We start from the raw sequence: 24,297 nt of genomic DNA on the forward strand, positions 1-24,297 counted from the left end.
TAGTAGCAGCCAGGCTAGGAGATGGCTTGATGAGGCACATCCGCTAAAGTGGATCGAGCGCACATAGTTTCCTGGCAAGCAAGATCGCCAGACCTGACGCCTCTGGATCTTTTTCTTGCGGGGTTACCTCAAGAACCGTGTTTACGAGACGCCATCGAATACATCGGAAGGCTTCAAAGAAAATGCAGGCGTGCAACAGAATTTTGGGAGTCATGACCAAGAACGCAATTAACAGACTCTAAAAACAAGATTTCAAAGCTGTGTGGCGGCTGAAAGAGACCTTTTTGGATACGCATTGTGATAATATTCATAATATGCATAAAAAAAAGAAGCTTTCGGCAACAATTTGATAGCTACGCTCCCCCTCCCCCACATTTTTCACGAACTGACTTTCGCTAACTTTTCTTTCTTTTTTTTTCTGCAAGGAAACTAAAATTGTTTTTTTATGTCCTCCTCCTCAGTGCTACTACGCACTGCATTGGTTTCGTGCGTGACACGGGAAAGGCGTTGGTAATTGAAAATACGTCGGTACTGGCGTTGATCACCTTTGCCGTATTGAGCACGAATCCGATGCTGTGCACAGCGGCATTGAGGTGCAGGACAAAGAGGAGCAGCACAGTTAATTCTTCCGAGTAACGCCAGGGACCGCTGGTGTCGCGGCGCGCGGGCGCGTAATCATACGGTTATTTTCGCTGGATAAGAATAGCGATGTGGGCGAGTTCATTTAGGTCCATGGTGTAACATTTCTGTTGTCCTCGTGCAATCCTTCTTCCTTCGTCCGTTTTTGTTCTTTTTTGCCTATTTCAGTGCTTCGCGCTGCAGGAATTTTACACCATGGCCTATTTCATATTTAACGTGTTTTCCTTCTAACGAGGAATAAAATAATTACGCGGGACATAGCGCACCAAAGGCAACACAATTACGACTTTTCTATAAAAATTTGCACCCTGAATTCAGTAATTAAAATATTGTTAATTAATCTAACCACATTATCTATAGTTCAATTCTGAAAAAAAAAATCCTCCTAATGCGGTACGTCACTGCTGACAGAATACAATTGGTTCCGTCCTCGTATATTCTGTATTTCATTTTTAAGAGCTTGGCTATCGTTAGCTGGGGCACGCTGTACAACGTGTACCTACGCTCGGTCAAGGTCAACTGCACTTGTTACATTGTCTTCCCCGAAGGGAAGAAAGACTACTTTGTAGTTTACGCCTGGGCGTCGCATTCACAAACGCCTACTCATTCTCTATAGGAATGACAGATAGCGCTGAGTTCGATGCCCATGGTGGTGAAGAAACTGTAGAACACCTTCTGCCCGTCCTTTGAAAATGAAGGGTTGCCCTCCGCAGCTCTGTAAACCAGCTAGATGGAAGACCCTTCTCGTTGGACAAAGTCTTCGAACCATGGTCTCGCATATCAGCTGGAAAAGGCCGCAAGAGCGCTGCTGCTATTCCTAAAGGCAACCGGTCCGATCGACCATCTGTGACACAGCGTTGAGAATTTTCGTCGTGGCGGCTACTCCAAAGCACATCAACTTTTGGCGTTCTCTCCTCCTAATATTTTTCTACCACATTCCCCTTGCCCCAGTGCAGGATATCCAACCAGGCTCAGTCCATGGTTAGCTTCCCTGTTTTTCATTTCCCCTTATTTAACGCCTCACCCTTTCCCCCTTCTCTCTGTACAGCTCGATACACGCCTGTATGTCAAGCAGAGTGGAAGACCTCTTCCTTACGCATAACTTCAGCAGGGAACTTAAGTGCAAGGGTGTTCTCCCACTGGTATTCCATTATTGTTACGTAGTTTGTTACAAGAATTGTCGGCTGCAATTCGTGAGCATTCTTTGTCGTCCACTTAGGAGACAAATTAGCGACTTACCGTTACGTGAAGGTGATGCTCTCGCTGTCGTTGCTGTGACCTCAACACTAGATGTTTTCACGCTGTCCATAGTGAGCTGATTCTTGTTCTTGTCCCCAAGCAACGGCGCTACCCACTACGAGAGATTGGCGAATAAGCAGGTAGTTAGAAAATTATTTTGCTTGTTTTTTAATGAAACGTACCTCAATCAAATTAAATCTTAGAATATTAAGGAAGGAATGAGTACAGTAGGCAGAGTTTAAAAAGTATAACTTGTGGGTACTAGAATTAATTTATTTCTGACAATCTCTAAATTATTTTAAAGTTACATTATTTTCAAAACGAAAGGAGAGGAACCCTGTCGAATCAGAATGAAGCGAATTAGTGTATTTTTTCTTGCAGAAGTTCTGTATCGTCTTATACTATTATACTGTATACGGTGCATTACTGTGTTTGCCATTGTTTGCGACTTGCTGTTATTTGCCACTGATGTAGTACATGTCAATCTGTAAGTAAATTTTATCGTGATTTCCTTATTTTCTGAGAAACTGCTGTGTTAGCTTTTTGCTCTACGCCGATGTTAAGTTTACGAGTACTCGGTCCGGGCCACGTCAAGCTGTTCCGCGAGAATATTTGCGCCCTGATTATTTTTCTCTCTGAAAAATATTGAATGAATTAACGAAGGAAAATTTAACATAGGAGTATTCTTGCGTCACGGATAAAATTATAATTGGCAGTTTAAGAGCTTCTGGGGCTTCTCGCACAGAGAAGACGCCTAATCAGAGAAGATGACCGGCGAACTTGGAAGCCCGCGGTGGCGAAACAACTTTGTATGGATTTATTGAAAATCCCTATTTGAATAATAAAAAAATGCTCAACACACTCAGGTTCGTTGCAAATATTACGCAGAGGACATATCGCCAGACTAGTCAGTACTAAATAAAAATTTCACAGAGGAATACGGGAGGGCAATTATTCTAGGTGAAACTTCAAGTTGCATTGAAGGACACCAATTATTATTCAAGGAACACGGACGATTGAAGATCATGAAACGGTAAATTTTCCCGAATGTTTAGAGAGTGACCAACCAGCCCGATCTCTCAATTGTTGAGAGGGTGAAAATTTCTGCACCTAGTCAAATGTAAGATTAAAAAAAATTTTTTTTTTTCAGAACAATGGCTCTTGAACACTACGAGGAACTGGTCGAGAAGCAAGCAGTTTTATGCGCGTGCGTGTGCGGGTGTTGTTATCTGCCGGGTGCTGTTCGGACACGTATATATCGCGATATTCCCATTATAAACTTTAGCTAGAGTGAGCGTTCGTCCAGTTTTCTGTATTCTCCTGGTCCCTTTCTGTGCTTTGTACATCATGTTAAAGAATATAAGTTGTAAGCTAGACCAGCTGTTGCCGCTGAAGGAAGTAGTTGAAGGCACTTAGGACTCCTTGCGATCGTGGTCGGAGCAGTGCGATGAACTGCGACAACGTACAGACAGAAATGAACAGGAAATTAAGGAACGAAAGCGCCAAACCGAAAAACTCGAAGAAAACGAGAGCGACGTCCGTCAGCTTCAAGCCGAAATTTACGCCCTTGAATGGAGGAGTCGCCACCTTAATATTAAATTACACGCCGTCAAGCACGCGGAAGAAGAAAATCTGACTGATAAGCTCAATGTGCCAGCTGCGCAGCTTGAGCTTCCACAGCTAATGGCTAATGACGTTGTCGCAGTTCACCGTCTGTCGTCAAAGAAAAAAAGAACTCAGTGCCCTTCGACCCTTTGAAAAAGGATGACCAGCGAAGCTGTGTATGTGGGCCCCTTAATGGTTACTGCACCTCCGCCACGGGTCCGCCCGGTATTGCACTATCTCCGGGATCGGCGCATGTATGGGGAGTGCTTAACGCCTGTCTCGCCTCCTCCGGCGGTCGACCTCATATTGCACCTCCTTCGGGATCGGCCCACGTATGGGGAGTGCTTAATGTCTGATTCTCCTCCGCCGCGGGTCGGCCCGGCATTGCACTATCTTTGGGGTCGGCTCACGTGTTGGGAGTGTTTAACGCCGGCTGCACTTCCGCCGCGGGTCGGCCTGGTATTGTGCGAGCAATAAAAACAGCGCTAAACGACGGGACGAGTGAAGGGGCACAGACAACACATATGTCACTCGTCCCGTCGTTTAGCGCTGTTTTTATTGCTCGTAATCATGAACCAACCAGCCCAAATGCGTACTCTTTTGGTATTGTGCTATCTTCGGAATCGGCCCACGTATGGGGTGCGCTTAATGCCTGCATCACATCCACCGCGGTTCGGCCCGGCATTGCACTATCTTCGCGATTTTTTTCTACACATGGACATTTTGACGTTTTAGACAGTTATAGAGGCATCAGGAAGTGATACCTCTCGCTGCACAAGTCTCTTAGCAGGGAAGAAGCTGTCGCATGGAGACAACTACTATATATAGACACATGTCTATGGTGCAATGAAAAACCCACATTATACCACATAACATGGGCACCGGCCGTGGTTGCTCAGTGGCTATAGTGTTGGGCTGCTGAGCATGAGGTCGCAGTATCGAATTCCGGCCACGGAGGCCGCATTTCAATGGGGGCGGAATGTGAAAACACCCGTGTACTTAAGTGCACGTTAGGTGCACGCGAGAGGAACCCCAGGTGGTCGAAATTTCCGGAGTACTCCTCTACGGCGTGCCTCATAATCAGAAAGTGGTTTTGGTACGTAAAACCCCATAATTTAATAACATGGGCAAGCCGACAAACTGATGTAGTCCCAATCATATCACAACCAAGTGCGGAGCAATGGGAGGAACTGCTGTCCAGCGACCGCTGCGAGGACCACTCAGGTCTAGTGCGGCGTGCACGACGGACAGCAGAAGCCAGTGGAGCTCTGGGACGGCTTGCACGAACATTTAATAACGAAAATAATAACGAATTTGGGGACGCGTTCTAGTGCGAACTGGGTGTTGTCTACGGAACATTTAAGAACGCGTTCTTGAATTTGTTATTATTTTCGTTATCAAATGGTCGTGCAAACCACCCCTGGACTGAAGGCAGCCTACCATTGTGAGAGAGGACGGATGGAGCAGTGGGTAAAGACCTCCAGGGAAGACACAAGGAGGAAGACTCCCCTGAAGAATGCGCCCCCAGCCGCTGAAGAACACAATTACTGGAGCGTAGTAATAATGTTTTCACTCACTCACTACACGCCGACAGGATAGTGAGGAAAGTAGCCCTTAACAGCTTCGCTGTAAAATCCCAGGCTTTATCTGTCGCTTTGCTGAACACGTTGATATATGGGTAGGGGTTCATTGGTGGCAAAGCAGGAAAAAAGCTACGTGGATATAGCTGACGAGGTCTTCATAAACGAAAATATGACGAAACCGACAGGTTTGATAGTCCAAAGCAGTCTTCTGCCTGCGTTGGAGTATGATAATCTAATAATTTGCGCTGATCTTTGTGCTTCTATTGATGATATAATAACTTTATTAGGAGTAGCGCAAGATACATCGATAGATTCCGGATTAAACATATTAAGTATGTTGCTGCTATTTTAGCCCCCTGTGTTTCTTGTATATTTCACCTCTGTCTTAACCAGGCTGTTTTGCCTCGTGAAATGCAAGTCGCTAGTGCAAAAGCGTTGCACTAACAAGGTAACAAAACAGGCGTGGGCAATTATCGCCCCATATCAATCTTTCTTGAACTTTCGAAAATAAAAAAAAAACATTTTATATCACTTTATTGAGTTCGAACAAAAACATAACCTTATAACTCCGTTCCAGTTCGGTTTCCGTAAGAGTCTTAGCCCTGAGCTTGCGTTATCAGCTCAGACAGAATTAACTGCAGTGGACGAATGAAAGTTGGCCCTGGGAATTTCTGTGGACTTTAGCAAGGCCTTCAACCATATAAATGATTCTCTTTTAGTTGAGAAACTATTACGCTATGGCTGCCGTGGCAAAGCTGCGCACCCCAGTAAATCCTATCTACAGTACCCTGTCCAAGCAGCGGATATAAATCAGGATCTCTCTAGTCCGCTTGCTGTATCGTGCGATGTGCCAGAAGGTAGCTTCTTGGACCCATTTCTTTTCTATCTTTACATTAATGACATTATAAATATAAACTACGTGGCAAAATGTACAATTTACGCTGATACCAGCATCTTTCTAATAGAAAGTTCGGTCGATGAATGAATTGATGAAGCCAGTTCCACCCGACAGAAATAGGCGAATGAGCTTGGCAAAATAGTTTTAGGATAAATACAAACAAAAGCTACGATATTTCGCCCTTGCTCTCCATCCAGCAGAAAAATATTTGTACTCATGTATTAATGTAGACCTTGTGCTTTTTTTCTTTTGCGTCTCTGTACAAGGTTCCGTTTGTATGTGTAGGAAACATGATTGTCATACCAAGGAATTAGCGACATTTCGTTCAGTTTCCTTTTTTCGTCACCACGTGGCGTATTGACATTAAATCATTCGTAATTCCCACTGTGACGAATACAATGACGCAGAACTAAAGAAAACACAATAAAAAGAAACACCCACACACCCACACACACACACACACACACACACACACACACACACACACACACACACACACACACACACACACTGAGATTGTCGCTTCGCCGCGGCACTTGGAAACGAGCGCGCTTATCTATCAGCGTTATCTCAAAGACTGCCAGCTACTTGGTCTACTGGCAATGAATCGGCGATTTTTGCTAGACACCTGGCCAGGCCGCTCGTCGACATTCCGGAGAGATGTCTGGTTGACATAATGGCTCCTGCAAAGCTTCCGTTCAATATCTTTTTTTTCTTTAGTGATTTTTTTCTATTTGTGCATCACTGTGGCCACGGGCTTCCGTATACGTGAGGGTTCTGTTTCGTGGACTTCCCGAGGTATATGTAGTACGCATTGGATTTCCTATAGAACCGGCATAATCCGTCGTTTTAGAGCAATCTTCAGTTCGGGCCGATCTTCGATGCCAGCTACTCAAGTAAACGTAAAACACAGGAATGCTTTTATGGGTAGTCTGCTGAACCGATTTGAATGAAACGAGTTCAAAACGAGTTCAAGAATATGAAGATACAGTTATTATGTGGAGAAGCAAATGTGAATTAACTCGTCTCATAATTGAAAGTGCTCGCATTGAATAGTTTGGTGATGCTTCTGTTAGCCAATCGTCCATGTCACTATCAAAGAAGGAGTTGCAATTTTTTGCGCATGCGTTAAGCATAATAGTTTTTTGCCTTGTCTGCAAGTGAATAGTACTATCATTTGCTCTGTTACCTTGTCAGTAGACACGTGCTTGTGAAAAAAAAAAGCGAGAGAAAAGGTGAGGGTATAAAAGTGGCGTCCATCCCGGAAATAAATTGTATGAAGTTAGCGCCTGTCTGTGTCTCTCTGTTTTCTCTTCTACGTCCCTGTGCTATTTTCGCTGCAGGAAAAAAACTGCAAAAATGTTACACCAACAAGTCCAAATATCTACACTGATACACAAGCAAGCCGGCAATTAATTTACTCAAAATTGAATTGTTTTTAGAAGGAATACATGTGACGCTGTTTTAAGCATTTCTGCGAAGGATGGCGAAATGAAGTAGAAAAAATTGTGTGAACGGTTGTGGGCCAAAATAAAATGGCTGCATAAACAATTGGGCACGCACCAGAGTGTACTAGACAATGGCCGAGTGGGCCAAACAGTGCTCTCCCGCTGAGGGACTGAGGCGCCTCGTGTGGTAAAAAAAAAAATGGACGCTTAAGCTTCGCCTTTAAAAGTGTGACGCGATAGCGTTCAAAGATACCTTACTTATTTTCATGCTTCCCGGCAACTGCAGCTTATGTAACCATAACGTTTACAGGGAAACGCTAGCTGCGAACGCTATGCACGAAGGCGAGCTTTCTGGTAGAAACGCGGCTTCTTGCGTGGGTCGATCTCCGGTTATTGTTACGCACTTTTTGATATTTCACTCTGAGAAGAGCTAACATAAAGGACATACGCTGTAGGCGTTTTTTTCCTATTACATTTGTTTGTCGGCTGCCGTTCTCAAAATTCCGATGAATAACTTTGCAAGAATGAAAGACAGGTATACGAGCAACTTGGGTGGTAGAGAAGTGGCTGGGTATGCGTGGTTCAGATTATGGTTCAACGTTATTTTTTGCTGAGGCGACGCCCTACGCCAGACACCGTATTTCCTGCGACATGAGTACGTTAACGCTATCGCGTTAAAAATTGTGCGAGGGCACTGCGAGTCAACTGGATTTAAAACCCCTTAATCTCCCATAGTAGCGCCATTCACTTCCCTCCTCCTCCGCTCGGCGCGGTCTCGATGGTGGCGCCGCAGGTGGTGGGCCTGCCGTAGCAGACGGCGGCTAACACGCTACGGGAAGAAATCCGCGGAAAAGCTTGTTCGAGCCCTGCGGAGCAGTTTTTTCAATACAGATGTTGCTTCGTCAGTCGGTAACTGGCCTTAAAGATGTCGTGTTGGGATCGTGGAAGAAATAGGCAAAAGGACTATTATTCAAGCCGTATTTAAGGCGTAAAGTGCGCGCACGTTGAGAGTTCGTGTTGCTGAAACACGACGAAAGCACGCGGTGTGCTCGAACACGCGCGTAATTACCGTAGTAAGTTTCAAGTTTTGACAGCCTGAAAGTATGTGTACGTGGTTTCGCAGGTTCATTTACGTACCTGCAGGATACTTTTGTTCGGCCGGCGCATGAGAGATTCCGACTGTCTGCAGTCAGCGATGCCTGGCAACAGGGCCGCTTTCTTCATTGCGGGGTGCTTTCGTAATCGTGACGACAGATTGTTTTTTTTTTTACAAGTACTGCTCCAGGAGGGCCCATGTAAGGGCTAACGGAGGCTTCTGAAGAGCACATGACATTACAATAAAGCAGGTTGCGCAGAGAGTGTTCGCATGCAAAATCGGCTGTCCGCTATAGCGGACAGCGTATCTTATACTCCCTTGGCATGCACAGGCTTCGGCGAGCCCCATCCAGCTCTGGTTCTAGCTTTGGTGCTCCCGTTGCAGCTTTGGTGCCCTGGAGGCGCCGTCAATAGTACGAAATAATGACACGTTGTTACAAATAGTTAATAAAATATACTGAAGAAATACAATCGCGCTGAGGCGCCAACTTCTAAAGCAGCGCTAGCGCGCCCGCGCGAGAATTATGAAGCGCCAACGAGCCAATTTACCGGCCCATGTACGACTCTACGATCAAAGTGCACGTTAAACATCCCCTGGCGACCTAGATAAAGTTATCCGGAGCCATGCACTACGACCTCCATCACAGCTTTAGTCGCTTCGGGACGTTAAAAACTTTAATCACCATAAACCAAATCAATACATGCGTGCGTACATTCGAAGCTAAAAGACTGCATCCATAAGTCATAGTGAGCCTTGCAAAAGCATCGAGAATGTGCAAACTTCTGGTGGAGCTCAAAACATACCCAGTATAATGTCGCTTCTATGTCACAGGCCAGCACAAGACGAAACTACATGAAACAAAGAGAGCACATTCGAAAAAAAAGTCAACTTTAACGCGCTAAAAACCATGCAGAGCATGAACACATACACTTTTTCGAAGCGGAAGGTGTCAACTAGGCTCAAAAGAAGAGGTTGTGTGGAGCTGTGGCACTTACTTCACGAAGCCGTGCGTTCTTTGCCACTTCCTCGAAGTCAACCCGCCTGATCCTGTGAATCCACACTTTTCTTTTTGCGTTGCGCCCGCCGGATGGCAAAGCAAAAAGCTTTTTGCCCTCGCTGTGCCTGTTGCGGCAACCGAAGGTGCAACAGCATGGCATCGCAATTAAGTTCTCGGCCCTATCAAATTCTATTACGCTAACGGATTTCGTCAGTCCGTCTTCCGTACTTTCGTCGCGCAGGCCCAACAATGGAGGTCGGAGCGCAATGGAAAGAAAAAATATAGCAAACGCGGCGCCTGCTACGCTCTGGAACGAAAAAAATATACAGAAGCGTGGCGCCTGCTTCCACGTGACACGGATTGGCCAATGGCGGAGCGGAGGAGGCTGGGGAGACAGGAGGTGTGGAGGAGGGAGCGCCAGGGTGAGCGGGGTGGCGGAAAGATCTAAGAATGGCGCTACTTTTGGAAAATTGAGGGGCTTTAACTGGATTAACTGGATTAACCGTAGTCCTCCACAAAGAAAGCAACAAAATCCCAATAAAGAAAGGCGTCAGACAGGGAGATACGATCTCTCCAATGCTATTCACAGCGTGTTTGCAGGAGGTATTCAGAGACCTGGATTGGGAAGAATTGGCGATAAAAATTAATGGTGAATACCTTAGTAACTTGCGATTCGCTGATGATATTGCCTTGCTTAGTAACTCAGGGGGCCAACTGCAATGCATGCTGACTGACCTGGAGAGGCAAAGCAGAAGAGTGGGTCTAAAAATTAATCTGCAGAAAACTAAAGTAATGTTTAACAGTCTCGGAAGAGAACAGCAATTTACAATAGGCAGCCAGGCACTGGAAGTCGTAAGGGAATACATCTACTTAGGGCAGGTAGTGACGGCAGATCCGGATCATGAGACAGAAATAATCAGAAGAATAAGAATGGGCTGGGGTGCGTTTGGCAGCATGCAACCTGCATGCGTTTGGCAGCAGGTTGCCACTATCCCTCAAGAGGAAAGTGTATAATAGCTGCGTCTTACCAGTACTCACCTACGGGGCAGAAACCTGGAAGCTTACGAAAAGGGTTCTACTCAAAATGAGGACGACGCAACGAGCTATGGAAAGAAGAATGATAGGTGTAACGTTAAGGGATAAGAAAAGAGCAGATTGGGTGAGGGAACAAACGCGAGTTAATGACATCTTCGTTGAAATCAAGAAAAAGAAATGGGCATGGGCAGGACATGTAATGAGGAGGGAGGATAACCGATGGTCATTAAGGGTTATGGACTGGATCCCAAGGGAAGGAAAGCGTAGCAGGGGGCGGCAGAAAGTTAGGTGGGCGGATGAGATTAAGAAGTTTGCAGGGACGGCATGGCCACAATTAGTACATGACCGGGGTTGTTGGAGAAGTATGGGAGAGGCCTTTGCCCTGCAGTGGGCGTAACCAGGCTGATGATGATTATGATGATGATGATTATGATGATGATGATGATGATGAACTGGATTGGGGCGGAGACGCACTTCGCCGCAGCTTCAACGTAATTTCTCTGCGGGCGCTGAGACCGATTGCGCGCGTACGCTCTTGGTGCTTTATTTCAACTGAAAATTTATATTGGCACCTTTTTGCTACATGTACATATTTGGGGCATGACGTCTTCAATTTTGCTGTCGTTGTCAAGTGCGTCCTCTGCTAGCGAGAGCGCGGACGCTGGTGGACTCGCTGTTTTTTATCATACTGTGCAGTGAAATTTTTCATGGTCTTACTTCCTTTTGTGCGCCCGCGATTCTCATCGGCTGGCACCAGTTGTGGTTTCAGCCAGGTGGAGTGCTGCTTTTAACACTATTTTCTAAATGTAACACGTAATTTTTGCCACAGAAGCCGCCTATCTGCAACATGAAGCTACGTAAGAAAATTGTATTGATATCGTGTCATTTTACGTGCACTTCTTGTTGGTGGAATATTGATCAGGGACAATGATAAAAGAAAACAATAGTATAGCGAAATAAACCAGGTTCCTTAACTGCGTGGCTTGAAGAGATGCAGATGAACAATGCGCTTCTATGTAAACCTAAGGGTACATAGACATATATATCCACGACATATACGTAAGACAAAAATTATCAAATATTCTAAATCCACTGATTTAAGAAGTGAAAGCTTCCGACCGGAATAGGCGTGCGTTGTACATCACGTGAATTTTTTGAAAGCTGCGCCAGACCCAGATGAACCGATTAAATTTCCGAGAAAAGTAATCAAGGCAATTATTGGACGTTAATATAAACAACAATGTGAGGGAAAAGATTTTGCCTATGTAATCAGACTGAATCGGGGAGACGGGTAAGTCCTTACCAATGTAATCTCTGCGGCTTGTTTGGTGATCTCCTTCAACGTGCCAGCAGGAGAAATGCAGTACAAACATATAGTCTAATCGAATTGTATTTGCTATTCAGATCGTATTCGCCTTGAGAATTCACTGTTGAAAATTATCGAGTAGCCGTTTCCGTTCGAATGTACCGCATAAAAGCACTTTTGAAGCCTCGAAGGTGAGGGGCCGATGCAAGTGAGGACTCTTATTCCGAATGATTGTGCCACTGGAGAGTCGTGGCTGTTGCACAGAGGCACACCAGTTCCTGAGAGAATTCACGCACGGGTGCTAATCGCTTCTGCTGAACAAATTCCTAACAGTCATTCAATATAAGCGCCCAGTTTTGTGGCAGTTTGTAAATCTGCTAACTTGATTCAGGCAAGGAAAACATTTCTTTCTTTTTTTTGACAGTCTCAGCATGTCAGCAATCCGTTAAAACTGGGTGCCCAATGTGGTACCACGCTTATCATCGTCAACGAACACGCAGATCTAGAAATATCTCTACCTGTATGTGAGGCATACGGTTCCTTTGATTGCATCATTATTGTCCTTATGATAGTGCAGCGGATAACTGAAAGCCGCCGTTTATAATATAGAAGCCGCTTAGTTGAGCGGACGTACAGTGGGAACGGCATTACGTTTCGGTATGAAATATGAGATAAGCGTAACATGTTTTTCTCGGAAATCAGTCTCAATAATAATTTCTTTTGTTTACACCTCTAGAAAGAAGCCGAAGGACGCAGCTACCTTTTGCTTTTCTTTTTTTTATAAATAAACAAATTATGGCGTTTTACGTTTGGCAATGTGATTGTGAGGCACCCTGTTCAGTTCTCACATGTATAGTGGGTGTCTTTAACATGCACCTAAACAGAAGTACACGAGTGTTTTTGCATTTCGTTCCAATCGAATTCCACAACCTTGTTGGAACCCGCGAGCTCAAGTTTAGCAGCGCGACGCCATATCCGCGCTACGTAGCCACTAATTAGACTACCGCGCTGAACAAAACATTTAACGCGGCTTACGGGCCAAACATTAGCACATACAGGGTATTCAAATTAGACTTTCCGAGTTTTAAAAAAAAATTCTAAATGGAGTGCACAGAAGCCATTTGTCTACCTATGTTATGCGGCCAGGCGGTCGCAAACTGTGAGGAAAGTTGTCGTCGTAATGTCAGTATTTAATTCAATTCGATAATTAACTTTTTATTTACTGGAGTTAGCACGTATGTTTATATTGAAAACTGAAGGGATTTGGTGATTATTCCATTTTTTAGAACTTTAGTAACGCGCCTGTGTGCCGAGTTATGCACGTCTGAAATTTCAGCCCAAGCCGTTTAATTACGCATGCGAGACGGCGGCACCCGCTATGAGGCCCCACCCTAGTGTGACGCAGCTGCTGCGTATGACGCTCCGTCTGACAAGAATGCGGGGTGACAGGCGACGGTGATTACTTTTCGTTCTCGGCCACCGTTTTCGTTCGTGGCCAGCGAAACCAAAGAATGACTGTGCGGGCTACGTGAGACGAGCCTTGTTTCTTTGAGCAATTACTAGTAGGTGACAAGGCGCCGTACCGCTTAAGACTTCTTATGCACTCAGGTGAAGTGATACTGCTCTGCTTCTTTAGATAATGATGGAAGCTGTGCTTGCAGAATGATTGAAATTAATCCGCCCGTACTTGTATGACACGTACTTCTCTGTAATCAATGACCGCCACGCGCTCTGCTTGTTTTCCTCAGTCAAGGATCTTACCGGCTGGCTTGGTCGCTGGGTTCTGCGGCTGCAAGAATATTCCTATGCAATAGTGTAAAAGTTGGGCCGATTACACCAAGACGCAGACTGTTTATCACGCTATCCAGTGGACGAACCACTCGCCGACCCTGACCCCGATACCGACGCTTGCGTTTTTGCGTTTTCTCCGTTTCTCAGCTGCTACACTTTGCCGACGAGCAACGCCGTAATGCCACTTTGCGCGCCATCATTGATGCTTGAAATCTTCGCTTTCTGATTCGTCCCTTCACATGTTTGTTCTCCGGGATGGTGTATTATACCGCCACAATGTACGCCCCGACGGTCCTGCCCTACTCCTCGTCATTCCTAAGCACCTCCGGTCAGCTGTTCTCTAAGAACTTCACGATTTACCAACGGCAGGTCACCTTGGCGTCTCCCGCACCTACGACCGGATCCGCCGACGCTTCTTTTGGCCAGGCCTTGCCCGCTCCGTCCGGAAGTACATTGCGGCTTGCGAAAAATGCCAGCGCCGAAAAGCACCATCGACGCTCCCTGCCGGGTGTCTTCAACCGCTCGACATTCCTTCGAAGACGTTCTTTCGTGTTGGCTTGGATTTACTTGGCCCTTTCCCGCTATCCACGTCTAGCAACAAGTGGGTCGCTATGGCGACAGATTATGCCACATGCTACGCCATCATCAGAGCGCTTCCAATGAGCTGCGCCACAGATGTCGCCGATTTTCTTTCACGCGACGTGATTCCGCAGCATGGTGCTCCACACCAACTGCTCACAGACCGTGGTCGGACATTTCTTTCTCAAGTCATCGCCGACATTCTGCAGTCCTGCTCCACCAAGTACAAGCTGACTACGTCTTACCATCCACAGGCTAATGGATTCACTGAGCGCCTGAATCGCACCCTAACAGACATGCTTGCAAAGTACGTTTCGTCCGCCCATACTGATTGGGACCTTGCCCTACCCTATGTCACTTTTGCATATAATTCTTCGCGTCACGACAGTGCCGGTTATTCCCCGTTCTTTCTCCTGTTCGGCCGAGAACCCACATTGCCACTGGACGCATCCCTTCCATCCAGCGCAGCAGAGACCAGCGAGCATGCACTTGACGCCATCACCAGGGCAGCCCAAACATGCGAAATCGCCCGCGCGCGCCTCCTGACCTCTCAAGACAAGCAACGCCGCTTGTACGATCGCGAACACAGAGACGTCCACTTTTCGCTTGGATCTCTGGTACTATTGTGGCCCCGACTCGTCACGTTGGCCGGTCAGAAAAACTCCTGTCTCGGTACACAGGCCCATATCCCTTACAAAAATTTTTAATGTGTTTTTTTAGAAAGTCTTTTGAACTTTCTCTATAGAACTCTATTGTGTTTATTTTGATTGCCTATAGAATTTTCCTATAGAGTTTCAAAAGTTATTTGGCCACCGCATTCTTATAGGAACTCTAAAGACACATTTCTATAGAACATTTCTATCGAGTTGCTTTAGAGATGCTAAAGACAAATTTCTATAGAATATTTCTATCGAGCTTCTTTAGAGATGCTAAAGACAAATTTCTATAGAATATTTCTATTGAGTTTCTTTAGAGATGCTAAAGACAAATTTCTATAGAATATTTCTATCGAGTTGCTTTAGAGATGCTAAAGACAAATGTCTATAGAATATTTCTATCGAGTTTCTTTAGAGATGCTAAAGACAAATTTCTATAGAATATTTCTATAGAGTTTCTTTAGAGATGCTAAAGGCAAATTTCTATAGAATATTTCTATCGAGTTGCTTTAGAGATGCTAAAGGCAAATTTCTATAGAATATTTCTATCGCGTTGCTTTAGAGATGCTAAAGACAAAAATTCTATAGAATATTTCTATGCAGTTGCTTTCGAGTAAAGTACTTGCAATTTACCAAAGTTCTACTGTAGGCAATAAGGACTACAGTAAATGCAGTGGCAAAATAATTGGTGCTACAACCACAAAGTATTCAGTTTGAAATGTTTATTGCACTTCAGACTAGATACATGCTTCATATATGTGACATACACAGTTCAGACTAGAACTTGCAACGCACAAACTGTAGCTGCCAACATGCTTCTCAGGTCAAGCTGGTGGTGCAAACACACGAAACATGAGGTAAAAGAATCAGTGGCAGACTTGATTACAGTTGACACCTCGCAATAACAGGCTTGACTAGGACAAGAAACTATACAATTAAAACTGCAAAAGGAGTGCCTGTTCCAGCAGTGCACATTAAATGTTTGGATACTAAAGCCTGAAAATAGACTGACATAAATGTGCACTGCAATGTTGTGTCAGCCTGACGAAACGACACAGCATTTTAGTCTGAGCAAAAATAACACTGGCAGTCGCTGCAAAAATGTGGCAAATAATGGCTTTCACAGATAAGTACACCATATACCGAAACCACACAGCATTTTAGTCTATGTTTATGTGTAAAATTAGCACTGCTGGGCCCTGCGAAAATGTGGCAAACAGGGGTTATCATAGAGCAGTACAGCATATATCGTAAAAAGTTTAAAAGCTTGTATTTCGTTGTAAGGGAAACAATTTTGAGATCAGAGCCAATATTCTAATTAGGGTGAGAAATACAAACCAGACCGACACACGCAATGACTAAAAAAGAGATTTAGCTCAGGAGCTCCTATGTAATGCACATGAACAGTAAAATCGTTTTTCTCGGCAACTATGCAACCAAATTTGATGAGGTTTGATACATTTAAAAATGTTTAAATTATAGTTTTTACATTAACACCATCAATTTTTATTAAAATTTGCTGAAAATAGCAAAACTTGAAGGAAAAGGACTTAGTTTGCAACTGTAAATAAAGAAAAGAGCTAGCACAAGTTCGTTAATTCTGTAAATTTTCCTACTCAAATACATCCAAAATACAGAAATACTTTTGAGACAACCACAGCACTAATTTGAATTAAGTTTGCGGCATTTGAGAATTCTACCTGTTGCAGGAAGAACTATTTGGCAGGTTTGAGAAAAATAACACCACGAAGCTTACTAATCCCCGTCTCTGTGCCAGAAAGAGATATCATAGTTCTGCAGACTCCATCTGCTATGTTTAAAGTCAACAAACTGTATATATGAATTTACAGCTTACATGAATTCGTGCTACATGAATTATGCTTTTTCAAATAACGTTTACTTTGATGCAACAATATTTCTTTATTTTACCTGACTCCTTGCTAAAAAAACTGCACAGTATTCATGAGATATGAATAAATAAATATTAAGTGAATAAGTAAACAAATAAATATTGCGGTTTGTCTTATCATTCCACCACCAGCATGAACTGTAGGGAGCTTTGGCTACTGCCCACATGGTTGCAAGTCCATTCTTACATGATCACCTGCTATTTCACTTCCCAGGAATGGAGCGAGGAAAGGCTAGTTTTTGGCCTCATTTGGTGCGTCTAGTAACGGCGACGGTGGAGCCTGGAAAATAAAATTGAAATTAATTTTCAAAAGGTGTAATGAACATTCAGTCATAATGTATTAGCAGGCACAAACATGCCACAAATATCTATATAGTTGTAGCATTATGCGAAGTTTCATTTCAGTATTTCAGAAAAATATTATAACAGAAAGGTGGCAGAACGCCCCACTTCCCCACCACTCTGCCAAACAGTGGCAGTTCTTTTGAGAATCACTTTTGAGAATATTTTTACTTTCCCAAGATTCGGTGACATCAGCACTGGGCCAATGTGCCTGGCAGTAGAATATCATTGCTGATGACAAAAAGCATCTCCGAACGACAACAGCCTAGTCACACATTAATCTCATCTTGCAATGACAACACATTCCCATTTTAACATAAGCAAGCAGGAACACCCATGAGCTAAGAGTCCTATACAGATGCCACACTATGCATAGAAAAAGTTTTTTTTGAAAATAAGGGAATGACCTACTGGCTTCTATTGCTGAGCGGTAGACAAAATTAATATTCCATCCGCTATTAGCCATAGTTGGTATGTACTATGCTTAATATGCGAATAATAAATTTCTCACATGGAGCTTGGGCAATCATGACGATGCATCTAAGTATGCATTGTATGGGGAACAATAATGTTCTAAGTTGTTTTCGCAAACTATGATGGATAACTGCCAATTTGTGGTATTTGGAACACAGTCGTGGTGTCACTGTCAGATACAATGGACACAGTATATTCATGCTTTTTGAGTTATTGAAACAATTAGTTTCTAATCTAGTAGGGGTATGTACACTGATATGTATCCTAAACGCAATGATAAGACTGCCCAATTGCAATTGAAATGTTAATTCAGTTTTAATTAAAAAGGGTCCTTCTTGCAACCTGGCATGTGAAAAACAGAAAACAAAAATTATACTAATCAAGTAACTTTGAAAACTGATTGCATAACTGCTCTATAGGTCAAGCAGAAAATTTAACAAGAAATAACGTGCCTAAAACTAGTTGCAACAAACAAATTTGTTACTACGAAGGTTGCGGACAACTCAGTAAACAGATTGTGACCCAGTCTTTTTATGCGGCATTCCTCAGCGATGTTGTTGGTCAATTGGTTGCCGCAGCTGAACAAAACAGATGAACAGTCTAAATCTGGCGCGCAGCCCCAGTCCCATCGGTGCATGGTCAAGTGGGACGAACATACTGATCCGGGGAGTGAATTATGGTGCTGTCTTAGGTACGTGTTGAGGCACCGGCCAATCTGTTGCATGTACATTTGACCAAATATACACATGATCACAAGAATAGACTACACTACCCCTGACAGACAAGACAAATTTAGTGGTATCTAAGCAAGCCTTTCTTGTCAGGGTGCCATATGCACAGCAGTGTGCAAGAGAATTGAGAAAGGCAAGCAGGCAAGGGAGGCTTGCTCGGTGAAAGATACCACCAAATTTGTCGTGTCACATGCAGTGAGTGCACTGTATCCCTTTCACATGTGGTCAAGCGTACATAGGGCAAACTGGCCGGTATCTTCTCATGTGTATAAGAGATCAACATATTTCATTTAAAAGACCAGTATGGTCATCCAACTTGGCCGTACATTTCCACAACGGGGCTTCATGTTGGATTACAATCGTTCATCTGTTTTCATCCACTGTAAAAACTGACAAGTGAAATCGATGAGGCATACGACATATATAGTAAGAGATGTGGGTGAGCCCCCATATTTAATGCAACAAACAAAAAAGGCATCCTGTGTAGGTCACAAGGTATCCATATCAGTCTGTGCCTATGTACTACAGAAGTAAATGCAGCTTAGTAAATACTGACCTTCATATTAATTTTCAAGAAATTAAAGCTCACCAAATGTGTATGTTGCAGTGGCTGTTACTATGGGAACAGAGAAGTAACTGTAAAGATATCAATGATAAACAAAGATGTGCACACTACGTGCTTAGACCTGTGACATATTTAGTCCACTACCCTTCGAATTCCTACATGCACAGAAAACTGCACGAGATTGTAGCACAAACAGAAAAAAATTATGCAAATAGGGGTACAGCATAGGAAATAGTTTTCAAAGAATAAAACCCCAATAAAAAGTCATAAATACACTATGTACAAAGCAAAAAATATATGTAACTTGCAGGTAAGCAACTTACGCAAAAGAAATACTAAACATCAGGAATGGTTGGGTATAGTTTTATACAGAACACAATCATGTGGGCATAATGGCTATGCACACTAATAGGTAGCAAGTTCAATAAGGTTGCATAAATATTTAGTCTCTTTAGTATGCTGCATTAAGTAATGTGTTGACAAACTTCACCATGAATGACACCAAGCCCCCTTTTTGGAACACGTACATTTCATACACACCTGTCATGACCATCCAGATCACACGCCATGCTGCTGCAGCCATATATCCACAGGGTCTGCATTTCTTGGGGCTCCTCGATCTTGTAGTTTATGTTGTGGGTCACGGCCTCGCCACTACAAAATCAATTCTATGTTAGCTTATAGCAGTGGCACAATAAAGCTGTGATATCGTGAAAACATGCAATCAGCACCTAAAAGAGTCACGAAAACAATGTCTGCACTAATGTGGAAAGAGAGCAAATGCTTGAAATCATCGAATGTCATGACAATGCGGACCTCTACATCAAATAAAGTTTTGGACGCACCGCAGCAGCAGATTACAATCTAAACTTAATGTTTTTTTTTCCATTACTTAGTATAGGCAACGTTCCCCTGTCATGCTTAGTTAAGTCAGTTATGTCAACACATCTTGCCTTGGAAATAAAGCTGTACTAGTAGCAAGCTGTGATTGGCTTACATTTTTTACTTAGAACTGTTCGTTAGCCAAAAACCCCGTAAGCAGAGATTGTGCACAACGTCGAAGCATTTATGAGTGAGGAAACGTCATTGAAGAAAGAATCGATGAAGAGGTAGACGGGTCGTTACTATGCAACTTTAGCAGACAAGCGGGAGCTCACGCACAACTGCACAAGGCGAACACGATTTCCGAAACTTTTCTCAGGGGAAGCAAACGCTTATCAGGATTATCAATTCCGCACTGTGGCAATAGAGTTGCGTACACAATTCTTACAACCAGCGCGTAGCAAGTATCAGCACAGGGTTCACTGTTGTCGTGGGTGTTCCACTTACTACGTTCGCAAGGCACTCTTTACACACACGGGAAGCACACACAACACGGATGAACGCACGTATAGTTGGCGAGCACGATTGCTTACCGTTTCAACAGTACGACGAGGTCGAAAGGAACTCTCCAAGTTTCCAGTGATGCGTCTGCGATGTTACTTGCAGCAAACAAGCCACTGGGTAGTGGACGAGCTGAGGCGCGCTAATAATACGCATTACTTCTTTGCGCCGTCCACCAAACTTTCCACGAACACAAGCGGAGACAAAGGGAACGCACTCCATGGCATGAAAATCGTTGGTCCACATTTAGCTGGCGCGCCACGCATACGGCGTGCTTACAGCGAGACTCAAGCCATCTTCTGGCACTTTCGTGCTCGCGAACTACGTCTCATTTCATTACAGCAAACCTAATAACACACGATCAAACAAACACATCGACGCAGCTCGCACGACAACCGTCGAAGACGGAGCAATAACAACACGCCGTAGCATCGTATTCTACCTGTCGCGTTGAATACGAAAATACCGGCGCCGCCAGCGCCGTCTGTATAATAGTGCGGCTGCTGCGGCCTCCGTGATTCCTACAATAATACCCACTACAGCAGGTTTTGTGCCGTTTTGAGCCGGCCTTTGAGCCGAACTGCATACATATGTCGCTAGACAAGAAGAAACATTGACATGCTCATATTGTGTGCTATAGTTTAGGGCAGAAATAAATTACATGCAGTATTCTTGCTTTTGAATCGCTTATGCCACACGTAGTCAGCAAAAAGCATGGCCTTCAAGATCTCGACAATTTACCCTGTGTAAGCTATCGCTGCGGTGTGATTTTAACGATTTCAACCTCGGTCACTGGCCTTAAAACCCTAACTGACTTTATGCGCAGCCGTTACCTGCAGTGCCTGCGCCCTCACTTCGTTTCTCATTGAAGTAACTTCCTGCTGTCGTTTAAATGTAGCCCAGAAATTGTCGACACAACCTCGGAGGTACACGTGTGCAGTGTGTGATGTTTCCGTGCGCTTGTGTCCGTCGCACAGCAACGTATATACGTTGATGTTTAATTTTACCCGTGAGGCATAGGTTACGCTTATGTGTTCTCTATCTTGCTTTCGTGGCGATGCGCTTATCATGCGCGGATCGCGCTCATGTGGTCTGTGACTGTTCAAGATTCCTTGAAAAAAAAAATCGTTTCGGCAGCGTGCATTTGTCGCATTTGAGTGGTATGTGCCAGAAATGTGCGGCGGCGTTCGATCTGTTTCCGCCCCAAGTGCTGCAGTCACTGCATGCCAGCAAATAGATATGACGCGATTGCTAAGGCTCAGTTTTGCTTAGTGCTTCTTGGTATACATCTTTGTTATTTACCTCCATATGCGATATAAACCACAATGCGCGCTTCCGTTATATTTCTTTGGTTTTCCTAATTTCGATTAGTGTGATGTTTGCCTTGGTCAATGAGTGTCTTTTTAACGATGCTCTTACTTGATAGTAAAAAACCTCTGAAATGCCGATTGCAAGAACCAGCGTCTTCCAGTTCCTTCCAGTGTGAAACCAGCGCGTTTTTCTTTTTTCTTTTTCTTTCTTTTTTTTTAAGCACTGGATCGCATTGGGTACGCTGGCGCTCACTGGGACTCACTCGAGACCAGTGAGAACGCTGCAGATAAGAGCTGGGTCACACTGGAAGAGACGCTCGCATTGGAAACGGCGCTGGTTGTGTTTGTGCCGCGCTGGCTCCAGCACGCAAGGACGAGCGCTGCTGAATATTAAATGCTTTATACAATTTCATGGTTTGATACTAGTCTCTTGTCCTAAATAACGCTATATCTTAGGGTCATAGAACTATTTCGTGTCGCAGCATGGAATAAAGGTGCGTGAGCTGCCTTGTTTATTCCTGCACATGTGACACTGAAAATCACTTTCGTTTTTCGCCTTTTGACAGGGCGGACAGCTAAATTCTTTAACGAAACCACGCAAACGCAGAGGACGCCGCTTTTTTATTAGTTCGCACGTAACGTATGACTGGGAGTTATCGCCATTGTCGCAGTGTTGTGGAGTGGACATGAAATCCAGAAGTCGTTCAGACGCTCTCGAACGGACCCCGAGTTCGAAGCCTACCGCTGCTTGATATTATCGCACCGATAACAAGGCTGAGGCGATTCGTGCGCTTCCACTTTCCCTATTGTACTAAAAAGAGTTCTGAGGCTCAAATACACACATTTTAGCTTTCGCCAGCTACCCGCGCCGAGATCAGTCCCCATCGAAGCTTAGGCATAGCGTATCCGCCGAGTCCGTCTGCACGCTATCGGCGCGTCTAACCTCAAGAATCAAGAAGTCTAAAAAGGATAAATTACTTTATATTTCAGATTTCGCATCGGTGCTTTTAAATAAACAATTTTTTCATGTCTACAGTGCCAGCACAAGAAGTGAGGAGCGCCGATGTGACGCATCATAAACGCAGGTATATGTGCTGTCGCCGAAGGCTCCCAGCACTAGCCTGCGTTTCTCTGTCGAATATATATGGCTAGACAGACGTGTAGACTGAAAGGCATCACTGAACTAAGAAAACATTGCATACCCCTCGCGTGAAGAACAAGAAACGGCTATCGAAATCGGCAGTAGCAGCCCATTCATGCAGCGTCCCGGGTCGGTGGTTCATTTAGGACTTTTTTCGAAGCTAAAATACCAATCGCAGTCGATGTTATGGCACTTCCGAGCACACTATTGAATACGGAGAGCAAATTTTTCTTTGTGGTACAGGCGTGAGTTTTAGTTGCTGGCCGATAGCGCATCTACCATGTCTGTGCAAGACTTCTCTCTGTGAAACTAAAACTGCTTCTCGATTTTCATAAGCTAAATTATCCGCCCATGTCCCTATGCTGACGTGGCGTAGCGGTAATGAGCCGGGCTGGGGATCTGCAGGTACGACGATCGAATCCTGGTCAGAGCACTTCTGTTTTTACATGTTCATTTTTTCGATTTATATTGTACTAAAACGCTATCTGTTGCTTTCTGTATTACAAAAAATACATACGGTGTCCAGGCACCACGTATTTAACGCGCTAGAGCTGTTTTTCGCACCAGTAACCAGCGCCTCCCAGTACGCCGCGCTTGCCCACCGCCCCATGCATCCAGCGCGCGGCACTGGACCCATAATCCGGCGATGCACTGGATACTGGGTACTGTTTATAGAGTGAAAATATAGAGCCGTTCTTAGACAGGCCGCACTTTAGCTTGTTTAATTTCCTATAAACGTTCCTTTACAGAACTCAGTACGTATGCCATATGATGGCACACTTTTAGAACGGGAATGGAGAGCCAGTCTAGAGACAGGCCGCATTAGAAGTTCTGAAAACGTTCTATAAATTTTTCTATAGAATTTGGTACATAAGATGTCAACACGGCCTCTATAGAACTTTTATGGAGGATGTAGAGCCATTCTGGAGACAGGCCGCATTAGAAGTTCTGAAAAGGTTCTATTAACATTTTTCTGTAGGATTTGGCACATAAGATGTTAATACGACCTCTATAGAACGTTTCCGAAAACGTTCTACAAAATTTTTTCTATAGAATTTGGTACATAAAATGTCAATACGACCTCTATAGAACATTTATGGAGGGTGAATGGAGAGTCAGTCTATAGACAAGTCGCATTAGAAGTGTTAAAAACTTTCTATAGACATTATTTTATAGAATATTGTACATATGACAATAAACCCTCTTTAGACTGCTTATAGAGCGTGAATGGAGAGTCAGTCTATAGACAAGCCGCATTAGAAGTGTTAAAAACTTTCTATAGACAGTATTTTATAGAATTTAGTACATATGATATCAATACAATCTCTATAGAACATTTATAGAGAACGAATGGAGAGCCATTCTATAGACAGGTCGCGTTAGAAGTTTTAAAGACATTCTATAAAAATTACTTTATAGAATTCAGTACATAGGACGTCAATACACCCTCTATAGAACATCTATTGTGTGTGAAATGACTTGTTTCTATAGAAAGGTTTCTATAGACTTCTTATAGAGATTCTATGCAGACGACTCTATAGATCGCGAGTTCCTATAGAGTCCCTTTTGA

At 44.0% G+C, this 24,297-nt stretch overlaps 1 protein-coding gene and 1 long non-coding RNA gene across 3 annotated transcripts in view; both read right to left on the reverse strand.

The window, feature by feature from the left end:
- The window catches only part of LOC135901129 (neprilysin-1-like), a 34,965-nt gene extending 20,838 nt beyond the window's left edge, over nt 1-14,127 (reverse strand). Inside the window, exons 1-2 of the mRNA XM_065430800.1 lie at nt 14,012-14,127; nt 1,879-1,993 (exon numbers count right to left, since the gene is read on the reverse strand). Of these exons, the coding sequence (XP_065286872.1) occupies nt 1,879-1,948 (70 nt within the window). The 5' untranslated portion in view covers nt 1,949-1,993; nt 14,012-14,127. The remainder of the gene's footprint in view (nt 1-1,878; nt 1,994-14,011) is intronic.
- Nucleotides 14,128-15,605: 1,478 nt separating this feature from the next.
- Nucleotides 15,606-20,668, reverse strand: LOC135901087 (uncharacterized). 2 transcript variants are annotated; one of them, XR_010564019.1, is made up of 3 exons: nt 20,309-20,668; nt 19,434-19,547; nt 15,606-17,061 (listed from the first exon to the last, which is right to left on the reverse strand). It is a non-coding gene; the product is annotated as an uncharacterized lncRNA (long non-coding RNA). The 2 variants fall into 2 exon arrangements; XR_010564018.1 differs by having other exon boundaries at nt 19,421-19,547.
- Between the last annotated feature and the right edge of the window lie 3,629 nt (nt 20,669-24,297).

The sequence above is a fragment of the Dermacentor albipictus genome, chromosome 1, assembly GCF_038994185.2.
Source record: "Dermacentor albipictus isolate Rhodes 1998 colony chromosome 1, USDA_Dalb.pri_finalv2, whole genome shotgun sequence".
In the NCBI taxonomy this organism is placed as follows: domain Eukaryota; kingdom Metazoa; phylum Arthropoda; class Arachnida; order Ixodida; family Ixodidae; genus Dermacentor; species Dermacentor albipictus.